Source organism: Setaria italica, chromosome VII (genome assembly GCF_000263155.2).
Source record: "Setaria italica strain Yugu1 chromosome VII, Setaria_italica_v2.0, whole genome shotgun sequence".
NCBI lineage: Eukaryota > Viridiplantae > Streptophyta > Magnoliopsida > Poales > Poaceae > Setaria > Setaria italica.
The window spans coordinates 31,949,541-31,970,369 of NC_028456.1; the positions used below are offsets into that span (position 1 = coordinate 31,949,541).

At 42.9% G+C, this 20,829-nt stretch overlaps 4 protein-coding genes across 5 annotated transcripts; 1 reads left to right on the forward strand and 3 right to left on the reverse strand.

Moving 5' to 3' along the window:
* Positions 1-201: 201 nt before the first annotated feature.
* LOC101785999 (probable ethylene response sensor 2) lies at positions 202-5,153 on the reverse strand. Of its 2 annotated transcripts, none has more exons than XM_004977013.4 (6): positions 4,602-5,153; positions 3,161-4,133; positions 2,146-2,514; positions 1,788-2,054; positions 1,048-1,175; positions 202-907 (listed from the first exon to the last, which is right to left on the reverse strand). In XM_004977013.4, the coding sequence occupies exons 2-6, from the start codon at positions 4,064-4,066 to the stop codon at positions 676-678; spliced, it is 1,902 nt and encodes a 633-aa protein (XP_004977070.1). In that variant the 5' UTR covers positions 4,067-4,133; positions 4,602-5,153; the 3' UTR covers positions 202-675. The 2 variants fall into 2 exon arrangements, with proteins under 2 accessions (XP_004977070.1, XP_004977071.1); XM_004977014.4 differs by lacking the exon at positions 4,602-5,153 and having other exon boundaries at positions 3,161-3,243; positions 3,345-3,483.
* A 3,417-nt stretch (positions 5,154-8,570) lies between these two features.
* LOC101786661 (nifU-like protein 4, mitochondrial) lies at positions 8,571-12,060 on the forward strand. The gene is made up of 6 exons (XM_004977015.4): positions 8,571-8,817; positions 9,206-9,370; positions 10,143-10,318; positions 11,115-11,218; positions 11,306-11,417; positions 11,662-12,060. The coding sequence occupies exons 1-6, from the start codon at positions 8,619-8,621 to the stop codon at positions 11,725-11,727; spliced, it is 822 nt and encodes a 273-aa protein (XP_004977072.1). The 5' UTR covers positions 8,571-8,618; the 3' UTR covers positions 11,728-12,060.
* A 184-nt stretch (positions 12,061-12,244) lies between these two features.
* On the reverse strand, positions 12,245-14,241 carry LOC101752777 (GATA transcription factor 23). The gene is made up of 3 exons (XM_004977017.4): positions 14,050-14,241; positions 13,829-13,939; positions 12,245-13,083 (listed from the first exon to the last, which is right to left on the reverse strand). The coding sequence occupies exons 1-3, from the start codon at positions 14,071-14,073 to the stop codon at positions 12,796-12,798; spliced, it is 423 nt and encodes a 140-aa protein (XP_004977074.1). The 5' UTR covers positions 14,074-14,241; the 3' UTR covers positions 12,245-12,795.
* Positions 14,242-16,160: 1,919 nt separating this feature from the next.
* On the reverse strand, positions 16,161-20,823 carry LOC101753595 (importin subunit alpha-1b). Its single transcript, XM_004977019.3, has 11 exons — positions 20,592-20,823; positions 20,364-20,460; positions 19,764-19,855; positions 19,538-19,669; positions 19,275-19,460; positions 19,022-19,185; positions 18,856-18,934; positions 17,878-18,006; positions 17,558-17,685; positions 17,087-17,455; positions 16,161-16,999 (listed from the first exon to the last, which is right to left on the reverse strand). The coding sequence occupies exons 1-10, from the start codon at positions 20,808-20,810 to the stop codon at positions 17,089-17,091; spliced, it is 1,593 nt and encodes a 530-aa protein (XP_004977076.1). The 5' UTR covers positions 20,811-20,823; the 3' UTR covers positions 16,161-16,999; positions 17,087-17,088.
* Positions 20,824-20,829: the final 6 nt, after the last annotated feature.

Consider the following 20,829-nt stretch of genomic DNA (forward strand, 5'->3'; position numbering starts at 1 on the left):
AGTAAAGTTAGTGAAGTTGAGATAATAACACCTCCCAATCCGCAACACGCCTGTTACATACTGACATGTGGTGATGTAGACCTATATTTCTAGGACCAGGCAATAGTTGGATTCAGATTATGTGTTGCACTATTTGTTAGTAAGACAAGATAACAAGCTTCTGGAGACAAACTAATCTATGATCAAACAATTTATTCACGCTTCTTACGAGTTTAAGCACAAACTTCTTTCAGAATTCAGTGATTTATCAGACCAATGTTTTCCGGTTCATTTCAAGCTCATGAGCCTTGTTAAAGCCATTAGCGTTTCACTGTGGTTCACTTCATTGCCTCATGTACAGATCAGCTTTTTTTCTGCCTAATACACTACATCACCCCTAAACCACCTGCAATAACACCCTTTATGTCACAACTTACACCAACACTGCTCTCCTTGCCCTTGATTCCCTAGAGACGAGCCACAATTATAGACTCGCACAACCACGTCTGCAGCTGCGACAGTGCATAAGCAGCAGCCTTGGCAAGAGCAAGATACCTCTGCAAAATGGGAGAACGATGTCTACCACACCATGGTAGTATGGTACATGGACACTGCGAATGCAACTAAGAATCATGATCGCAAAATTGGGCTTGCAGCTCGCCTCTCGTTGGATGAAGTTGCCTCCGTCGATTCTTGTCATACCACTGACTGGTAGCAAAGCGGAAGAATTGGCATGTCGCTGTTGGCTATTGATGATGTATCTGGACCTGCAGCTCCTTGTTTTAGCAGGACAGGAGGTGCAATTCTTCGGAGATTTGCATTTGGTTTATTATCAGATAGACCTAGCTTCACAAAGAATGTTGCGGTACAGCCCTTTCCTGCACCTTCACTTTCGAGCCAGATGTTCCCTTGCATAAGAGTGACAAATCTGAAGGCACCAGAAAAGGCAGATATATAATATATTAGCATCGGAGAGCAAATGTTTCAAGGCTAGAGAGCACACAAATACAGTATATTAATTTTTTTTGAGGTAAAATGAATATGAAAAAAAAAACTTTCCAAGTATACCTTCTGGAAAGGGCCAGCCCCAACCCATTGCCACTACGCAATTTGTTTGTAGCATTTTGCGGGTGTGCAAATTTTGTGAAGGTGTGAGGCATATCTTGTGGGCTAATTCCACAGCCGGTGTCTTTTACCTGCAGCATTATATAATATCAGTTGTGCTGTAGACATTGTACAAAGTAAGAAGCAAATCAATGTTGTGGTATGCTTGATCATTGGTTTTCCTGCAGACAATAACCTAGACTCTTGTGGAAAATCTCTGATTATTGTAGGTCTTCCTTATGAAATAGAACTGTTCATTTAGATGAAAGGCCCACCGAAAGGGGCATCGCGGGAATCTAACTTCCAGTTTCTCCTCAAATATGATAGTTAGGTATCGTTGCATAAACATACTTAGACCTATAATACAATGTCAAGGACTACCAAGAGAGAAGATACTCCAAAAACCCTCCTTTTTAAATCAGGCATGTTGAACAGTAAAAATTAGAATCCATAGTGTAGGTGGCTAATTTATATGCTAGGGAATACAACTAACATTGAGGTAGCCAGGAAGTATGGTCCTACAACCACTGCAGTATTGCACTAGATAGCTGGGTATGACAAATAGCAGTAGACACCTACTGGACATTACTGCAACCTATGGAGCATAACAAGCAATGGTGAAGGCACACACATTCATAGGCAGATCCATACACTAAGAAGATGTAAGGCATTAAATCATCATTAGTAATTCTTCATCAGCTAACCTGCACAGCCAAGTAAAAGGACCCATCAGAAAGAACTGGATGGAAGTCGGGAGCATATGGGTCCCTCAAAGAATCTGGCCTCGCAACAGAAGCTGTAATTGAAATGTGACCCTCCTTTGTAAACTTAACAGAGTTCCCAGCAACATTTAGTATTATTTGCATCAACCTCTTTTGATCACCAATTGCCCAGGTAGGCAACTCTGGAGCCAAGTGAACCATTACTGATTGCTTTTTGAAGGCTGCTACTGGCTTAATTAAATCAACCACCTACAACATTAATAAGTGAGTTAATCCGACTTCCCTTATGCATAACATCATAATGAATTGCAAATAATAGGACTGCAGAAAGGGCACTTACATCTGTAAAGGTGGCATGCAGATTAAAAGGTGCAATTTCCAGCTCAAGACTCCCATCCTCAAGCTTGGAGATATCTAAAACATCATTTGAAAGAGTTTCTAGAAGATCGCTACTTTTTAGTATAGTCTCAATCATCAGGCGCTGTTCTGCAGTAAGTTTTGTTTCTAAGAGGAGGGATGACAAAGAAATTATTGCCCGCATAGGAGTCCGCATTTCATGATTCATGACTGCAAGAAAATCATTCCGAGCACAAATAGCCATCTCCGCCTCTCGACGTGCTGCATCCAGAGCAATATTCTGCTCCATGAGCAGATCACGGGCTCGCATGGACTCTTCCAAAATGGCAGCATGGGACAATGCAACTGCCACCTAAATGAGCAAATGATCTTATTCAGTTATGATATTTATAATGACAGAAGACATGGCAAACAGTGCAAAATACTTCATACAAAAGCTCATCTATATGCTAAGTGATAACACATAGGCTCTGCATCAGCAAGAATCGCTTAAAATAAGTGAAGTGAAAAAAAAAACTGAGAACTCATCGCTGCAAACAACACAAAAAAACAAACAGGATGACAAATTCATTTCTGGAAGATTTAGCAAGGCAACTACTAAACCTTATAGGAGACAATATTGCATCATCAAAAGGAGTTAATCAACTCTAGAATAACACAGTTTCTGTTACAGCACTTGGCTGAATATTCCAGAAATATTTCTTTAATAGCAATGGAAAATGTCATTTAAAGCAAGTTAGCAACTGAAGTCCTTCTAAACAATGACCACAAACTGAAAGTGCTGAAAGGCTATAAAAGAGCATCACTTTCTTAAAAGGCATCTTATTAAGAAATAAAATAACTCTCAAGAAAAATTATTTTCGCTCAAAACTAAAACGATTCAAGACTTGTAGTGGTAGTAGATACTGGTAAAAAAAATGCAAGGGTTTACTGGACAACCATACCAGATACAAATGATGTATACATGAGTGCACAACAAATATAGAATTGATAATTACCTGGTCAGCAACGACTTCAACGAGCTCCAGTTCATGTGGACGCCATTTTCGTGCACTGTCTGGAGGAAGCATCAAAACCATCACTGCAAAGGCTTTTGCAGATAGCTCAGGCCAATCATTTATTTGGAAATTCGTAAGCTGCAGCAGTGGGACACGGACACCAACGACCTCTGGTGGCACATACCTGCTTGTCTTAGTCTTTATCGAAGCCAATGGGGAATTATGTGAAATCCTCTCAGCACGATTACTATTAAAAATTGCAGTGACGATTGGAAGATTGATAGGAACAACTGATCCAAGAGGAGCATTGTTATGGAGTGTATGTGAGAGCTGAAGGGTTGTTCCAGAGCGGGATGGCATCCACAAGGCACATTCTGCTAAACCAAGAGTTCTTCCCATCTCAACAAGTGTAGTTCTTAGAATAGTGTGCCTGTCAAGTGTGCTTCTTATCTCATGTGTGAGCATGTGCACATGTCTTCCCGTCTCCTCTTGAGTTCTTATTATCCCCATCTCCCTATCAAGCTCCTCAGCCTTAGCCTTTAGGAACCTCTCCCTCAATTTCACACTCAATAAATCAGGAATTATATGAACAAGCATCAAAGCTGTTATGCATGACACAATTGCTGTCGCCACTTTTGCCACCGTCAATACCACAGCTATGGTCTTGGTATATGCCGTGAAAGTCCACATGCTTATCAAGTGGGTTGCTCCACAGAGAACAATGAAAGCACCAAACTGTATGATTACCCATCGGTACGGGAAGAAAGCTGACTTCTGAACAAAGTATATGAGCTCCAAAGGGATTGAGAAGTATGCAAGTGCGATAAAGAAGTCAGATATGTACTGATATTTCATTAGGAGATCATCAGCCTGCCAAAGTGGCTCAATGCAATCGCAACCATCCATCTGCAATGAGCTAAAACAGCAATCAAGAAGCTTCAGTTCTTGAAACAAGTAACCATCAAAAGCCCACCTGTGAGAACATAGCACCATATACTCAGATTTACTTGAATATAATGCCCATGAAACCATGAAAAATTAGGAGTACAACTATCAGGATGCAGCACGAATAAGTTCCAATACGGTGCTTGGGTGCGAAACATACAAAGTTAAGTTAGACTACTAGAGCCAAGCTAGGAAAATACTACAATTAAAAAAAAATGCAAAAAGAGTAAGACCAGTCATCTATGAGAAAGAATCTGATACACTGATTTTTCCTACAAAACACGAAATGCATATGATTTCATGAATCGAAGCATGAGCGCAGTTATCTAATTTGCCATCACCCATCGGCAACAACTAAAACCAGAGTACGAAGGCCAGAATCCAACCAATACAGCAATGGCTAAACTCTACCTCACACAACCATTTCATAAAGAATCACTGCAACTTATCCTAGCATGGACTGATGGATACATGAACTGTTTACCAAAAAGCTTACCCTGCAATCCCGGAGGAAGACCAGACGGGACTACGCGTAGGAACAGCCCGAGCAGAGCTCGAGCATCGCAGGCAGGAATCCGCTCCAAGAACAGCGCGGAATGCAAGAAAGGCGGCAGCTTCAATCCACCAATCGCAAGAAAACCTCCTCCACAAGCGGACCAAAACCAGCGTCGGAATCAAGAGCCGCCGCGGCACCAAGACACCACCGAAAAAAAAAACGCGGGCTTTTGCCGCAAATTCGAGGGAGGATTCCGGATGTTGACTTGAGCAGCAGTTGCGATTGGGAGGGAGGATGGGAACTCGGGGTTCGATCGGCGCGTGGAGCAACGGAGGAGGAAGAAGATGCGAAAGCGTCGCGGCTCCAAGTGAGCAAAGGAAAAAAAAAAAAGGGCGTCTTTTTGGTGATGGTTGGATGTGAAAGCCCAGACGAGAAACTCCGCCGCTAATTGGAAGCAAGCGAGTGCTAATTGCGCTCCACCCTTTTGTCTGCGACGACGATTAAAATACTAGCTGAGGTAGCAGCACTGGAATTCCCATGTTGTGCTTGCATTTCAAGCCGCGGCTGTATCCACTATCCAGGGAACAACGACTCAATGAGCAGCCATAATATTTTCTGCTAGATTTATGTGTAGTATGTGTTACGCTATTATTGGCAATTATTGTCAGTTTTAAAATGTTCACATGCTAGCACTGCCATAGTCCCCCATTAGCTACTTCCAATGTCCTTCTAGGTACATAATTTTAGCTATACATCTAGATATATGAAGATATATTATAAATATTATGAATTTAAAAAAAAATAAAACGACCTATGATTTGAAATGGAGGGAGTAAGGTATTTTGCTTGATATATTTATACTAGGAAAAAAGATACATTTGTAGAATTTTTTGTGTAACTTGAGCAACTCCAACAATTCCACACTCTTTTCTCTTATTGCTTAGTATCTAATGCCCCCCCCCCCCCCCCCATTCCCCCTTTTTTTTATCCTGCTCCTACTTGCATGCAGTATATTCCGAGGAAGAACTAGTCACACTTTTATTAGCCATATCATGAAGACACTTAAAACTTTGGGCAACTCCAACCTTACTGGTGAAGAAATCAGCTACCTCATAGGAAATAAAGTAATCATGGAATAACTTGTTTTCTAATGGGTGGATTATGGCGATCCTCGGTGATAGCGACTGGAGGGACTGGATGCAGTGCACCTGCTTGTATGGAGATGAGGAGAGATCTGAAGGAGACTTTTTGGACTTGACCCAGGCAGGGCCGGCAGCCAAGCCCTTTTTTGACCCTTTTGGCCATGTGTGTCAGGGTGTGACATCGACGCCGACGCGGCTGGCCTGGACCCCATCTTTCCTTCTCACTGTCGTTGTTCCCGATAATTAATTAATGTGCTCGGCGTCACAGAATGCAAGGGCTGTGGACTGGAGCGCACCGTTCTTCGCATGGATTCCGTAGAGATTTTTGAGAAGCTTTATATTGGGGGTCAAAACAATTTCACCAGTGAAACTAAAATCGATGAAATACAAAATAGTGGTTTCACTCGACTCAGCTTCTAATTCATTTTAATTTCGATTTACAGAACGGCTTCACGCAATAGTACCTCGTTTTACACAAAATAGGTGAAATCGAAGCTAAAATAAGTCCTTAATAAGATTTTCTTTCCGTCCTTGGTGGAAAATATATGAGCACAATTTGGTACGGACGTTGTAGTAAACTTCTTTTGTAGATACTAGCAATATACCCGTGCGTAGCAACGGTAAACATGGCACAAACTTAGTTGATAATTTGATTTATAATAACCCATATCAATTATTCTAAAGATTTTTAGACTTCAAATTTGTGCATAAGTTAGGCTCATTTACGTGACGGCACCACGCTTTGAATGGAGTCGAAAAGATGCACAGCCAGAAAAACACACATCAAATCACACATACATCAAATATGCTCTCCCCTTTGTCTAGCGGTGAGGAACAGGGTGGTCACGGACCTCTACCCCACGGCCCCGGCGCCGCCGATGGGGCCACAACATCCGCCGGCTGCAGCGTGGCCGGAGGCAGCTCGCCCCATGGTTGCTGCGGCAGCCTGCCGGTGGCCATGGCACCAAACAAGTGCTGCTTAGTGATCACTCTGCTGAAGATAAAATAGCAAATCAGTTACACAGATGCTCATTATCATTCCAATGAATCACTCTACATTAAAGGTAGCATATCAAACTAAAGGAATAGTATTGATATATACATAAAAATTCAAACAGCTAGAGAGAATGGTATTGATACATAAATATTCTAAGAGCTACTAAAGGAATTGGCAACCGAATTTGTGTTTGAGTTGCACCTGATCAAAACCCATTAGCGTGCAACATCCGGCAAAACAAGAGGCCTAGAAGTCCTTGGGCGCATGCAAAAGAGTTCTGAGGTGCATGCGAGCTGTACTGCTCTATGCCTCTATCAACTATCAACCCATCTCACTACACTGACACAATGATGACCCATAGCAGGAGCTGAGGACAGGGTGTGCTGTGTGCATCGACGGCAGCACGTCTCCTTGAAGTGCTCCACTCTACTACTCTTGAAGTGCTCCACTCTACTACTGCGCACAATGAAGTAGAGTTAATAAACTTGTGATCCACAAATATTGCATCATGCACAATTAATGTCAGATGCATTTTCAAAATACTATTTTCACACTTGCTCTCAATGAAGAAAAGAACATATTTGGGATTTCAGCAAACAAAAAGGAAATTTAAATCAACTGCTTTGCCATTTTACAAATGATAAGCTATGACTTATTGTATGAATTCATCCTTTTGTCTTAACCTTTATCTTAATAAAACACCAAGTAAATATGGATAAATCAATAAATGTCACCATAATTTAGTATTTATCAAGGCATTGAAACCTCACTTTTCAGGTGAAATAGACCCTCATCAGTCATCACCAATCTTGCGTGGGTCTAAGTCTAAGCACGCGTTGATCAATTCTGAAAGGAACAAGGGCATCAGAAAAAAAAAGTATTTCCCCATTATGCATCAATTGATACACAATGAAATATAAATTCTGTTGTACTTGAAAGGTACAAGCATCTCTCACGAGATATTAGGTAGAAGCACATTTCTGACAAGATATTAAAGTTAAATGCTCCTAATACTAGGTAACAAAATTGTCAAAATGTTTGCATTCGGAAATGTAGCAAATACAAAGTACATAACTACATATTTAGAGACAATATACAATAAAAGTCAGTGATATAAACAAAAAAACAGTATCACCAAAGAAAAATCCTGAATTTTTGAGACAAACAAATATGAATAACACAAATAAACACAATAAATATAAATCTAGATAATACTATCTTTGTATTCTATATATAATCTATCTATCAAACAGATGACAAGACGTTACCTATTCATGGCACATTAAATGTGATACATGACCCCAATTCTCCACCTATGTTTCATAGACATTCTGTACAAATTTTATTAGTTCGGATAATGTATGCTCCCTACCCTCATATATATATATCCCACCATGTCACGACGATGAAAGTACATTCATTGACTATATCGATCAGTGTTATGTGAAAATATACTTTCACGAGGTAAAAGAGAAAACATAAGGTGCACAAATACATATCGTTGACTATTAATATATAATGGAATTGTTCAGAGTATGCGAGAATTTCATATTTACGCGAAATTAGAATACATTCATTCAAGACACAAATCATAGTTATTTGGTCTCAATTTATGGGCCAACTTTTACAACAAAAAAATAATAACGCAGAATTTATGCGCACCAAAAGGAGAAGTTTGTTCGAGCTTTTGATGAAAAAAAAGCAGCCCAAAAACAAAAGAGAGCTCGTTCGCTGGGCTAGTGCCTGCTTCTGGGCTGCGAATCTCTAGCTTGGCCCATAAATGCCTAGGCTTCAGGCCCATTAGACAGGCTGACCTAAAGAAGAAGAGAAGCAGGAGAGCACAACGCCACGCATCGAGGCATCGAGCAGACGAGGACGATGGCCATGGCGAGACGGAGGCTTCTCGCGCTCGCGTTCCAGCTCCAGAGGAGGGCTCCGGCGACGCAGCCGTGGCGGCGCGCTTCGCCTCGGTTCCTCTCCTCAGCGGCATACAGCTCCCTCGAACGTCTGAGGACGCCGCCTTTCGCTGGCCCAGCGGCCAGGAACCCGGCCGCCTCGCCATGGGATCGATTCGGAGGTTAGGGTTGCTCTCCCACACCATCCTCGTTGGTTTAGCGTAAAGTCGTTGTTTTTCCGGCTCGTAGGGTTAGATTGGCGAATTGCTTGAGGCTAGGGTGGGAGCTTCTTGATCTGACTATTGTTGTGGCCTCGTCGCTCGTTGTGCAAAAGATGCCCATTTCATTCGATTGGGGTTAGCAATTAGCATGGCTCTATGATTTTATTTTCACGTGCGCGAGCTGTGCGGCAGATTTGAGCTCTGATGGGCTCAGATTTGATGGTGATATTGTTCTTGTGATGAAGGCATGATGGCATTTGCTTGCGTACATACTGTTATGCTGCGGATACTTGGTCGCGTGCTTTAGGTTGTTCTTGTTTTGGAAAAATGAAAATTGCGCCATGTGCAGGAGGGCAGAAGAGGACCATGTTCATCCAGACACAATCGACCCCGAACCCGCAGTCACTCATGTTCTATCCTGGAAAGCCAGTTATGGAGGTTGGGAGCTCAGATTTTCCTAATGCTCGGACTGCGATGACATCCCCTTTGGCTAAGGCACTGTTTGCGATCGATGGTAAATTGTGCCTCTTTCCCTAGCCACCTTTTGGATTCAATTTTATTTCCACTTGCTCCTTTCCTAATCTTGTAGTTCTACAAACTTTATATTCAGTTAGTTATTCTTAAACGGCCTATTGTTGACATGTGCCTGGTTTATAGGAATGACCTGTTTACTCTTTCATGCTTTGGTACTAATAACAGTGTCCAATGCATAAACAATATGGTTTCCCTTCTGTTTGGTCAGTTCATTATTTCCCCTTTCGGTTTTTCTTCTTGTATCATTAGTTGTTGACATTAAGTGTACCTCCAGCAAAAACCTTGTCAATCCTAGCTGAAAAGGAGATGCTAATATATGATATTAAAATACCAACTTAAAGCTTACCATCCTAAGCACTTCTATTTCTCATAGATTCCATAAAGAAATTTAGTGAAGTGAAGTGCTTTACGATTTCGCTATCCATCTATTTAGTTTCATAAACTATGTAGACAAGAAGACAAAGCTGGGTGACCTGATCACCAAATTTGGTGAAACATAGGGGGTATCATGACCTAGTGGTGAAACAAATTTGGAACTTTCCATAAAGCATACAATAAAAACACATCCAAAGCAATATTTCTAGTTCTAATCATATTTCAAGATTCAGTCAGGAAAATTGAGCTACTGGTTGTTAGTTCAACAAGAAAGATAGGGTTCTCTTGCAAGATAACACACCAAGAAAATAATTTAGTATATAGTTTTTTAGTGAAATGCTAAATTCTTTTGACACAATATTGGAATGTCTATGCAGGAGTAACCAGGGTATTCTTCGGATCTGATTTTGTAACTGTTACAAAATCAGAAGAAACTTCTTGGGATTACCTTAAACCTGAGGTTTTTGCTGCGATAATGGATTTTTACTCATCTGGGCAACCAATTTTTCTGGACTCAAATGTTGCAGCTTCTATGGACACAGCAATTCATGAGGTATCTCAATTAGCTTCTGTATACATTCTATCTTGCAATTTTTCTTGTCTTGTTTTTCTCAGAAGACCCTGCAAACCATGTACTGTATATTGCAAGAGATAATGTCTGTTGGCATAATTTTTGGATGTTCTAATTTTTAATCATATTGCATATGGTAAAAGCAGGTTATCTATTGCGGCAGAATGCCAGCATTTAAAGTGTGAAGTACTATACTAGGTTTAGGCAAAATATGGTAGGGATGTCCACAGTCACATTCAGTGGTAACAGTATATCAGAAAAACTATGTATGCTTCATGTATGGTTACAGAGTATAAATTAGGAGTGCTATGGCTGAAGTTGCTTAAATTCGCTTCATTTTGGATCTGTTGATTGAATCCTGTATGTGCGCAAGTCACCTATAGGTAGGAACAAAATGGAATTACGATTATCATATGACTTGCTTTTCAGTAGTATTGCTTTGTTTTGAATGTGTTGATTCAATCCTGTATATGCACCAGTGGTAGAAATAAAATTATTCTGATCATCAACTCATTTGAAGCTGTGACCTGTAATGACGAGATAAATAGAGATACTAAAACATCTGACTGTGTGCTCTTTTACGCAACATGCCTCAGAACCTAATCCTAGTAATCTATAATAGTGCTTTACTGCCACCTAGGTAAAAAATGTTTGAAACCCAGAACCCTCTGATTGTACCATTTTGTTATCTTGACTTGGGAACACTTCGAAAACTGCCTATGGTATACTGGCTAGCATTTGGTTGTGATACTGAAGATCCTATACTCTTTCCTCCTAGGATGATTCAGAAATAGTTGCCATGATAAAAGAATTGTTGGAGACTCGCATTCGGCCAGCTGTTCAAGATGATGGTGGTGACATCGAATACCGAGGATTTGATCCGTGAGTCTTTCTCTCCTTCCCCAGCACGCTGTCTGCTGATATTGAATATTTGGATTCCTTCGTCTCACTAAGATACTATCTTTTCAGAGAAACAGGGATAGTTAAGCTTAAAATGCAAGGTGCCTGCAGCGGCTGTCCAAGTTCATCCGTCACATTGAAGTCTGGGATAGAAAACATGCTTATGCACTATGTGCCTGAGGTAACGTGATGTGATTAATACGTTCATGCTGACGGTCGTTAATGCTTGTGGCTCATGTGAAAGATGTTTTCTATTTGATAACTAGATTGCTTGTCATGTGCTAATATTCAGGAAATGAGTTCCTATTGCAATTGTTCCATATGATTTGTTTTTCATAAAGGGGGAGATTATCCATTGATCCATGTGTTCTCAGTGGCAGGCCTTAAGATTTCTATTGTGCTAATTTGTCATACTACTTTGGCAGGTGAAAGGAGTAGAGCAAGAGTTTGATGGTGACGAGGAAGCTGAACTGGCTGGACAGCTGGAATGAGCTTTTTCAGTTATAAGGGTCAACGCATCCTCTTCAAATGTTGTAGCAAACTTTGCACGTAAATGTTTGGGGCTGTTTCGACATCCCAAAAGGTTATCCACATGTTTGGTTTCTGAGAGACTTTTGTGATGATTAGTAGTCATTACCAATCTTAATGTATGGAGGCAGACTACCATAGATAGCAGAGGGGCAGTAGTCTGAACCAACATCAGTTGCAGTAGGGTTCAAATAAAGTGACACTGTGAATTGCTTTTCATTTGCCGAATTGCTGTATATATGCTGAGCTTGTCTAATCAATTACGAATATAATTTCACGGGGTTGTTTTGCTTGTACCTGATTATCTTCCATCTGATTATCTATCTGTCTTCCATGTGCTGTATGATTTGCATTGCTTCTGCAGCCGGTTGAATATCGCAAATAGATTTTGTAGTTTGGGTGCTCGTCTAAGAAGCAAAACCGTTTGTTTTTTTTATTATCAGAAGTCTGAGTGCCACGCACAAGCACAGAAAACTCAACTGAAATAAAATAAATAGATCACTTTTATTCACTCGACCTTTTATTACACATGGAGAGGGGCGATGCCTGCTTTTGATCACCCATCCTCAATCAAGGGGTAACAAAGAACATACATAGGAATTAATCAAGGTGGATAAATAAAACGCATACAATGTGGATGGCAAGAAAAGAAAAGGAAGAGACATCAGAATGAGGTAAAAGGGCCTCTTTGCTAATCACAATTAGGGAGCCTATCAATAACACAGGCAAGGACCACCATCTTACCATGCAGGACAAACCTGTCTTCCCCAAGTCACCTTCGCTTTCGGATTCGAACACGACACTACACAACGAGATCAGAGATCTATTACTGCACAAGAGGTGGATGAATCCAAAAAACGAATCCAGCCCTTTCAACGTCAGCTTCATCCTGAAAGAGGCCTTCCCATAATCCGATAAAGTTTCATGGTTGGCTTGGAAACCATTGGGTGGCCTGTGTTGTGTTCTGCGTCCTGTATCAGGTTTGTATGTACACACTGAGCAGAAGCTGCCTTTTGGGTGGTGTTGAGATCCTAGCCATGTAGCAGAGTGGACCTGGATGAGGAGGACAAGGCCATGAGCAGGATTGCAGCCTCCTCCACTCCCATCAGGACCCTCCGTTTCTTCACCACTTGCAGGCCGCTACTTTTGTTATCTTTGACTGCATTTGGCGCCTGACTGTGATCTTGATGTTGTTGCTGCTGTGGCTGTTGCTGTGGCGGCGGCTGCTGGTGGTTTTGTTGTGGCTTCTGGTTGTTGTCAAGACCTAGCTCTTGCCTCCTCTTCTTCCTGTACCGGATCCCGCACGCATTGCAGAGCGACTGCAGTCAGATGGAAGAAGATGATGATTAGTGTTCATCTCCAAAATGCAAATTAAGGATAAGATCATTTCATTTTTCATAGCATGATGATATCCGCGATCACTGCTCTTCACTTTTCTAGTTTGTTTGTTTCCTGCTGACTGATTGCTTGGGCTGGTGCTGTTACTGGATAGGAACAACTCTGATGGAGATAACGGATGGCCCTAAACAATTGGCTGGAGCAATACAAAATTGAGATTAGGAACTAGTAGCAGAAGCCAGAAGGGTATCATAGAAGCTAGCTTGGCACCCCAACATTTTTTAAGCGTTCACACTTGGGGATTGGGGGTGGAGGTTAGCACCGTTGCGAGGAACAGCTCACCTAACCACCCAAACGGAATCAAAGTGGCTAGAGATTCTCTAACTTCTCATGCAAGGGCGGCTAGGCTCTAATCACACCATGATTGGAACAATCATGACTAGTAGCATCATTCTCCCATCCATCTCCTAAATCCAAATTGGTGAATTACTACCTAGATCAATCTCCTATGTGATCATCCCTCTTATTGTGCGATCTCTATATCAAGAATATGTGGCCGAGGATTGATCAAGCGATCATCCCCAGCGGTGATCGTGAGCTCTGATCACACTGTGCCGCAACCGAAAAGGAGCTCCGATCATCTCCAGACAGCGCAGACAAAGAACAGAGAGGAGAGGATGGGGATGGATCAGTCGGAAGGGAGATAGAGAGAGTAGTAGCGCTCACCCTGGGCCCCGTCGGCCCGCCGCGCCACATGGGCGTCGCGGTAGTGCGGCACTCGACGCAGCACGGCCTACCTGCCTCCGCCACCGCCGGCGCCGGCGCGATCCCGATCACCTGAAACAAGCAACCAGGGAGGTGAACCAAAAGAACCGTGAAAAAAATCCTTCCTTTCTCATAAAAGAAACAGACGATAGAATTGATCGGGATGAGAGAGAGGGAGGCACCTTCTGCTCTGAGGAATCCATCATCTCTGATCCTGGGGGTTGATCTCGTCGAGCCGGCCTCGTGCTGGCCTTGCTCTGTTTCTTGGCGAGTACGTGAGCTGTTTGGAGGGAGATGAGGTGGGGTGGGGAAAGGAAGGAGAGGAGAGGCGAGACGAGTCCAGCGGCAGCGGCACGAGTGTGGAAGGAAGCCACGCCAACAATGTCTTAAGAGAGGGATAGATAGATAGGTAGGGCTGCGCGTGGGCCCCACACGGGCAGGGGCAGGTGATCCTAGGCTCTCTCGTAGCGCTCATCTCATCATCTCGGATCGCTTGCTTCCCCGCCCTTATCCGCTACTACTACATCCCCATCCGCATCCCCGTAGTCACGCTGATGGTGTAAAATTGTGTGTAAAACTACCTCTGAGGTCAAAAAGATTGGTTTCATAAACTGCGTCTTGTTTGTAGAGAACTGTGCTTCTTTCGTTCCATTTCTAATGAACATGATGTAAGAAACTCAGCTTGCGTTGTATTTGGATCCATTCGACCAAATAGAGCAGTGCTTCTTTTTTAAAAAAAAAAACTGTGCCAGTTTCCCACAAGTATATACCCTATTCCTATTCTTCCCACATTACTTAAAGCGTATTCCAAATCATCGGTCTGCACATGCTTAAACAACAAGGACAACGCGCAAATATAGATAACAAATCGGACCTGCCGCCCGTCAACACACATAAAACACAAAGAAAGGGATACAAGTACTGGTACTAATAGAAGACCAGCTCAAGCTGCAAGATGTGCAGAGGGCAGCAGCTGCAGGATTCATGCATGAACAACCAACATGTTCGAAGAAAGGATGGGGGAGAAAGGCGCCGCCGAACACTCGAACAGGGATCTCAAGAGAGGGAGAGAATTAGGGCGGAGCAGGTCCAGCCAGGATGTGTGTACCATGGGTTGCTTTGTGAGACAGGGACAGCTGAAAACAAGGGGACAGATTTTTTTTTTCAATTTTAGACAAAGAAAAGGGGATAGATTCTTTACACGCAGAAAAGGAGAGAAGAAAGGTGCTAAGTACCATGTCAACTCCAGAGCCCCAGTACTATTTCCAAATGTAAACAATTTTTCTTTTTGACCCAGTTGAAATAATCCCTGATAGAAGTGTCTTCTTGCTCTCAGTTTCACCCCTACACCTTGCTAGATTTTGTTGAGATTACTAGATTAGGAGAGGTTCCTACAATAGAAAATATACTGATACCATCGCACTTCTTAAGACAGTGCTAGAAGAGGGCAGCATGCTTGACCAACAGAGGTGAAAAGGGCAAGCAAATAGTTTTGTCCCTTCCTTTATGGGGCATCTTCCATGGACCAACAAGGCATCCATCCACTGCCTCATGACCAAAAGGGGTTATGCAGTTCAGCAAGTACATCAAGCTTAGTTTTGCAGCTAGCTGCTCACCAACCTTGAAAAGGGAAAACAAGTGCAGCAGGCCTGCAACAAAAGGAGCTAGCTCTCACCAATCTTGAAAAGGGAAAACAAATGCAGCAGGCCTGCAACAAAAGGAGAGGAAACGGCAGTGGAAAGGTGGGGCAAAAGGGGAGCACACAGCCATTGTTTGCCCCCCCGCGCTAGATTCCCTCAATAGATTTTTACATTTAAACGCGCACATGATGTAACCCCTTCTAATCGACTGAATATCCCTTGCCATACATGAACCATTCCAATTCCTAGGTAAGTGTTCGTTAGAAAATCTATATTTATAAGAGTCTAATAGCGTAACATGTCAAATTGTGGTTATCAAAACTTTTCTTTCCATTTCTTTGCTCGTTCGACCTTGTAACTCTTCCTTTTGCTGTTTACATCTGAGACTCTGGGCAACACAACGCCGAAATGGAGACTGACTATTTAAGCCATCCAAGAGCCACCACCTCAAAAATAAAAAGCAACTAGTTTTCGCAGCACAAGCAACAATACAGCTTCAATCCACATTCCCCAACATGCTTGCCAATCATGGCAGATGTGGCTGCCACCATGATTGGATGCAGATGAGAACCGAGATGCAATCATCCCCTTAACAACAAAGTACACCCAGGCAGCAACAATCGCAGAATTGCACAAAACGTTCCACAGACAACTGTAAAATGGGTACGTAAACCCAAAGTATATTGTAATGGCAAAACATCAGCACCATGTATGGACTAAGCTTCCCTTTTATCTCCTTCCTTTCATTGCTACAAAGTTCCAGAGGTTCATGTCATCATACAACAATAAAACCGGGTTCCACCATAAAACTAGGAACCACCTCACATAGATGTCACACAGATTACCCAGAGCCAGAGAACTTGCAGACGACATGACAAGGGTTCTACTACCCTAGACAGAAATGGAGAAACTTTCAGACAACAGTGGCTACAGAAAGACAACACGACACAACGAACCTGTGTGGACCATACAAGAACCTGTGGAACATCGAATAAACCAATGAATAGACTCTCAAGAGTGCATGGGACTCCCAAAACCCACTTGACATTCATGTTTTATAAGTTGTGCCAATACTAATGCAACAAGTTATACAGCACAGGAACGCTTTGAGAAAAAACCGACACATTCCCTATCTTTTAAGGTTCTTTCTACCTCAAACAGGTAAAACAATATAACTCATTCATGCTATATAGGAGGCAAAACCCAACTCCCGACAACACCTGCGACTCTCCATGCTCCCACCACAGGTGGTGGTGGGTGCCAGAGCCCAAATGATCCAACCGGCTGACCTTGAAGACTGACCACTGACCAAGCTGCACTACTGGCACTGCAGCCCGAGGACCGACCCTGCTGACTGGGACTGACTTTGACGACTCCCTGATACCAGACCAATGGGACCATACCATGACTTGGACGACACGACTACCCCAACTGTACCTCTGACTAGCCCCAGACAAGGTACAATGGCACAGTCGACATTCCAAATGGGCATCTGCATGTACAACATCACATCAGAAAATTCATCCACATTACCATACGCAACACACACCAGCCAACATACTAAAACTGCTCTACATACCTTCAGCCAAAGTTGAATCCACCCGATGGAACTGAGGGCTGGTTCCCGAAGTTGAAGCCATTCTGAGGGTTGTCCCCTGAGGGCATGGCATCATCTTCCTCCTCCAACCAGTAGGACTCAAGCATCTTGACAGCCTTCTCGTATATCTCAGTGTTGTCATGGCTCTGAAGGTTCTCAATTTTGTCCAGGCCCTCAGCATCATCAATCAACTGTGCATACACGTTGACATCACCTGCCCCAAGGTTCTTCTCTGCTTCCCCAACCTTCAAGATGTTCTCAAGACCTTCCAAGCAAACTGTCACAATTCTGGGGTCTGGGCAAACGAGCAGATCACAGAGTGGCTTGATGCAACCCTGGCCAACAAGGTACCTATGTTTCACAGAGTTGCCAATGTTATCAGAGATCTTGTAAAAAATATGAACAACGCAATCATAACACAGCATGCAAAAATAAAAAAAAATGTCTCCATACTTAATCTGGTCATTTGTACCACCAGAAGTGGCATTTGATATTGCCCAGGCTGCCTCTTTCTTGATGTCAAATTCAGCAGTTTGCAGAAGATGCACCAGAGGTGCAATTATGTTCGCATTGATCACAGCCTGCAACAGGATGATGGTATTTTAGAACACAAACCAACAAGGTCTGGAACAGTTTGCAGAAAATGTTTCACTTGTTAAAAAAAAACTCAAGCAGTATTCAAAAGGTTCTGAAAGCTGCTTCTCTTTTTCAAGAAATGTATGCACAGGATTGTAAAGATTTAATTTATCAACAGAACTTCCACACATACAAACCTGAATCTGTTCCCTGTTACCAGCTGTGATGTTTGAGATGGTCCAGCATGCTTCTTTCTTGATGCTTTTCTTGTGGTTTGTAGTCAAGAGGTTCAAAAGGCATGGAAGCGCTTGGTGATCAATGACACACTGCAGTGAGGAAAAACATTGACGATAAATACAGAAACTTAAAAGATCTAAGGTTTGGTGGAATATAGAATGTCAATATGGTATAGCCAATAAAATTGGAAGAGGCTGGCTAGTCTTGAAAGTTTGCTTAACTACAGGGCCTGCAAAATGGCACGGCCGTACTGGGAACCTAATTTAAGCACAACAAATAACAATTTTAACTAATTGACTTTTCACCATCTCAAAAGATCTAAACCCTAGATTGCATAGATGAGTTGTATTTAATTAAATATCAACTTAGTAAACATCAACTTCTTAGCCTGGTGAAGTGCACAAGAGGTGCTATGAACAGAAAGAGAGAAGGGCAGAAGGGTAGAGTGAGAAAACCCTATAGAGATGAATAGAAAAATGTAGTAGACATTGATTTCCTGCTAAACTAATAAGATGGATGACTCCCTTCAATATACAAGTTCCACTACCTGACAATGACTTGACTACAAGATCAGATATCTTGTGAATAACAATTTTTTAATCAAAATTATAGATCTAATTGAACAGACTAGCATGACACAGCCTAGGCTGAAGCATACTCCTGTCTGCCACCTGCATGGACCCATTATGTGCACCATGACTAAAGATATGTGTGCAATATCTACAACACTGGGACAAAAGAAGCTTTCAAATCCTTAGTGATTTTATGACAGCATTGCAGCTACATAGCTAATCATTAAGTAAAACAAGGCCAGATAAAACTCAATCAGGGTGACAACATGTATTTTTGTTCACATTCACTTATCAATAGCATGATACAGGTACAAGTAAAAGAAAGGAGGCGTTAAAAAGGATATTGAACTCGCCAATTGAGTTTACCTGAGTCTGTAAATCATCCCCGGTTACAATGTTGCCCACTGTGCGCAGAGCTGGAATGAGTACTGAGGCCGAAGGGTGCCTAAATTAAATTAAGAGTTAGGACTCCATTCATTGGTAATCTATAAAACACTATAGAGAACACTTATCTAAAGAAAATTGCACTCACATCAGAAGTTCCACAAGGCGAGGGAACACGCCAGATTCAATCACAGCCTGGATCTTGTCATTAGTACCATCAGATAGGTAGGAGAGAGCCCAGCAGGCATCAGTTAGGACCTCCTCATCCTGAGAGTGGATGAGACGCTGCAGTGCTGATAGAGCTGGTTTGACCTACTCAAGCACAAACAAACAAACCAAGATCATTCAAAGAATCAACTTTGGCCAACATAACAAAAACAAACATCATCCCAGGTACAAACCTGATCAAAGTTAGGTTGCGGCTTCCCACGGCAGAAGTTGGATAGAGTCCATGTGGCATTCCTGAGCATCGAGAGTTTAGCATGCTCATTAAGCTGCTGCAGCAAAGGGAATAGTCCACCGTGGCCAAGCACGAGATCGCGGCACTTTGGGGAGTCACCAGCAACATTCCCTAGAGCCCATACAGCCTGAAAAAAAAACTAAAACATAAGCATCACCCTATGTAACTCCCAAAAAAGAAGATAGTACTGTGCTCTGTTCATGCCTGCTCACGGACATCCTCGCTGTGGGAGTTGAGGAGCTTGACAAAGATGGGCACAGCACCACTCTCAACAACCACCTTGGTGTTCTCTGATGTGCCTGATGCAATGTTGGTCAGCGCCCACGCAGCCTCAAACTGCAGCCAAAAAACACAGCAAGAGGTATATAGCAAACTGCCACTAATGACCAAATATAATAAACAATACAAGATCAGTGAATTGTTCCCAGACCTGGAGTTGGGGATGGTCCTCACGTGTGAGGAACTCAATAAATCGAGGCACTACTCCTGTGCTGATCACCTCCTCAATTGGAGGACTACGCTCTATAGAAATTTAAGAAAACTCAATCAGCAATGACCACTTAACATGTTGCACAAAAAGTTACATGGATAATCGAAGTTGTTAACCAAGGAGTATAAGAATACAAAAGGAAGCATGCATCATCTGTAACTACTAAAACAGTATACATGGATGGAGATATAATTGCCCCAGTGGCCCAGAATCGCAGCAGAAAACTACTGGAAAAAACAGCAAAATTCATAAGAATCGATTGCTTTTGAGAGCATAACTTTTTTCTTCAAAATTTACAGTCATCATTGAACTATATATGAATCTGAAAAAGAAAGGGGCAGCAACTGATTTTTTTCAGACACAGTAAACTTGGACCCGTACACGCTTGTCACGAGCTTTCACCCACAAGCCCCTAGAACTGGCCAAACCCTCGGTCTAGTCATACCCCGCAAATCGCCCAAATCTCACGCCTAAACTCTATCTAGCGCAAAATATCTACTCCAGGAACGCAAAAGGCAACACATAAGATCCGAATCTCACCGATGGAGAGCAGCTTCCTGAACTGCGTGGTGGCCTCCAGCTGCACGTTGGGCTCGTTGGAGAGCACCGCCTGGACCAACGCCGGCAAGCCGTCGAGCTGCACAAGCAGAGAAGGAGAAAAAAATCAGATCCGAATCCATCAGATCGAGACCACCCGGGCACTCAAACCCTAACGAACGGGCGGGCGGATCAGATCGGGGAAGATCGAGCGGGATAGGGGGGGCGAACCTTCTGCTGGAGCGCGGATGAGTGGCCCATCGGCGGCACGGCGCCAGTGGCGGAGGCGGCGAACCCGACGTGGCGCCTCTTCTGGAGGCTCTCCTCGCGCTTGGCCTTGCGGATGTCCACCATCTGGCCCTCGCGGCGGCGGCGGCTCTCCTCCGCGTCCACCGACTGCTTGTAGTTCCCCTTCCGCATCTGCTCCCGCTCGCTCGGCCGGAGCGACATCGCGGCGAAACCCTAGAAG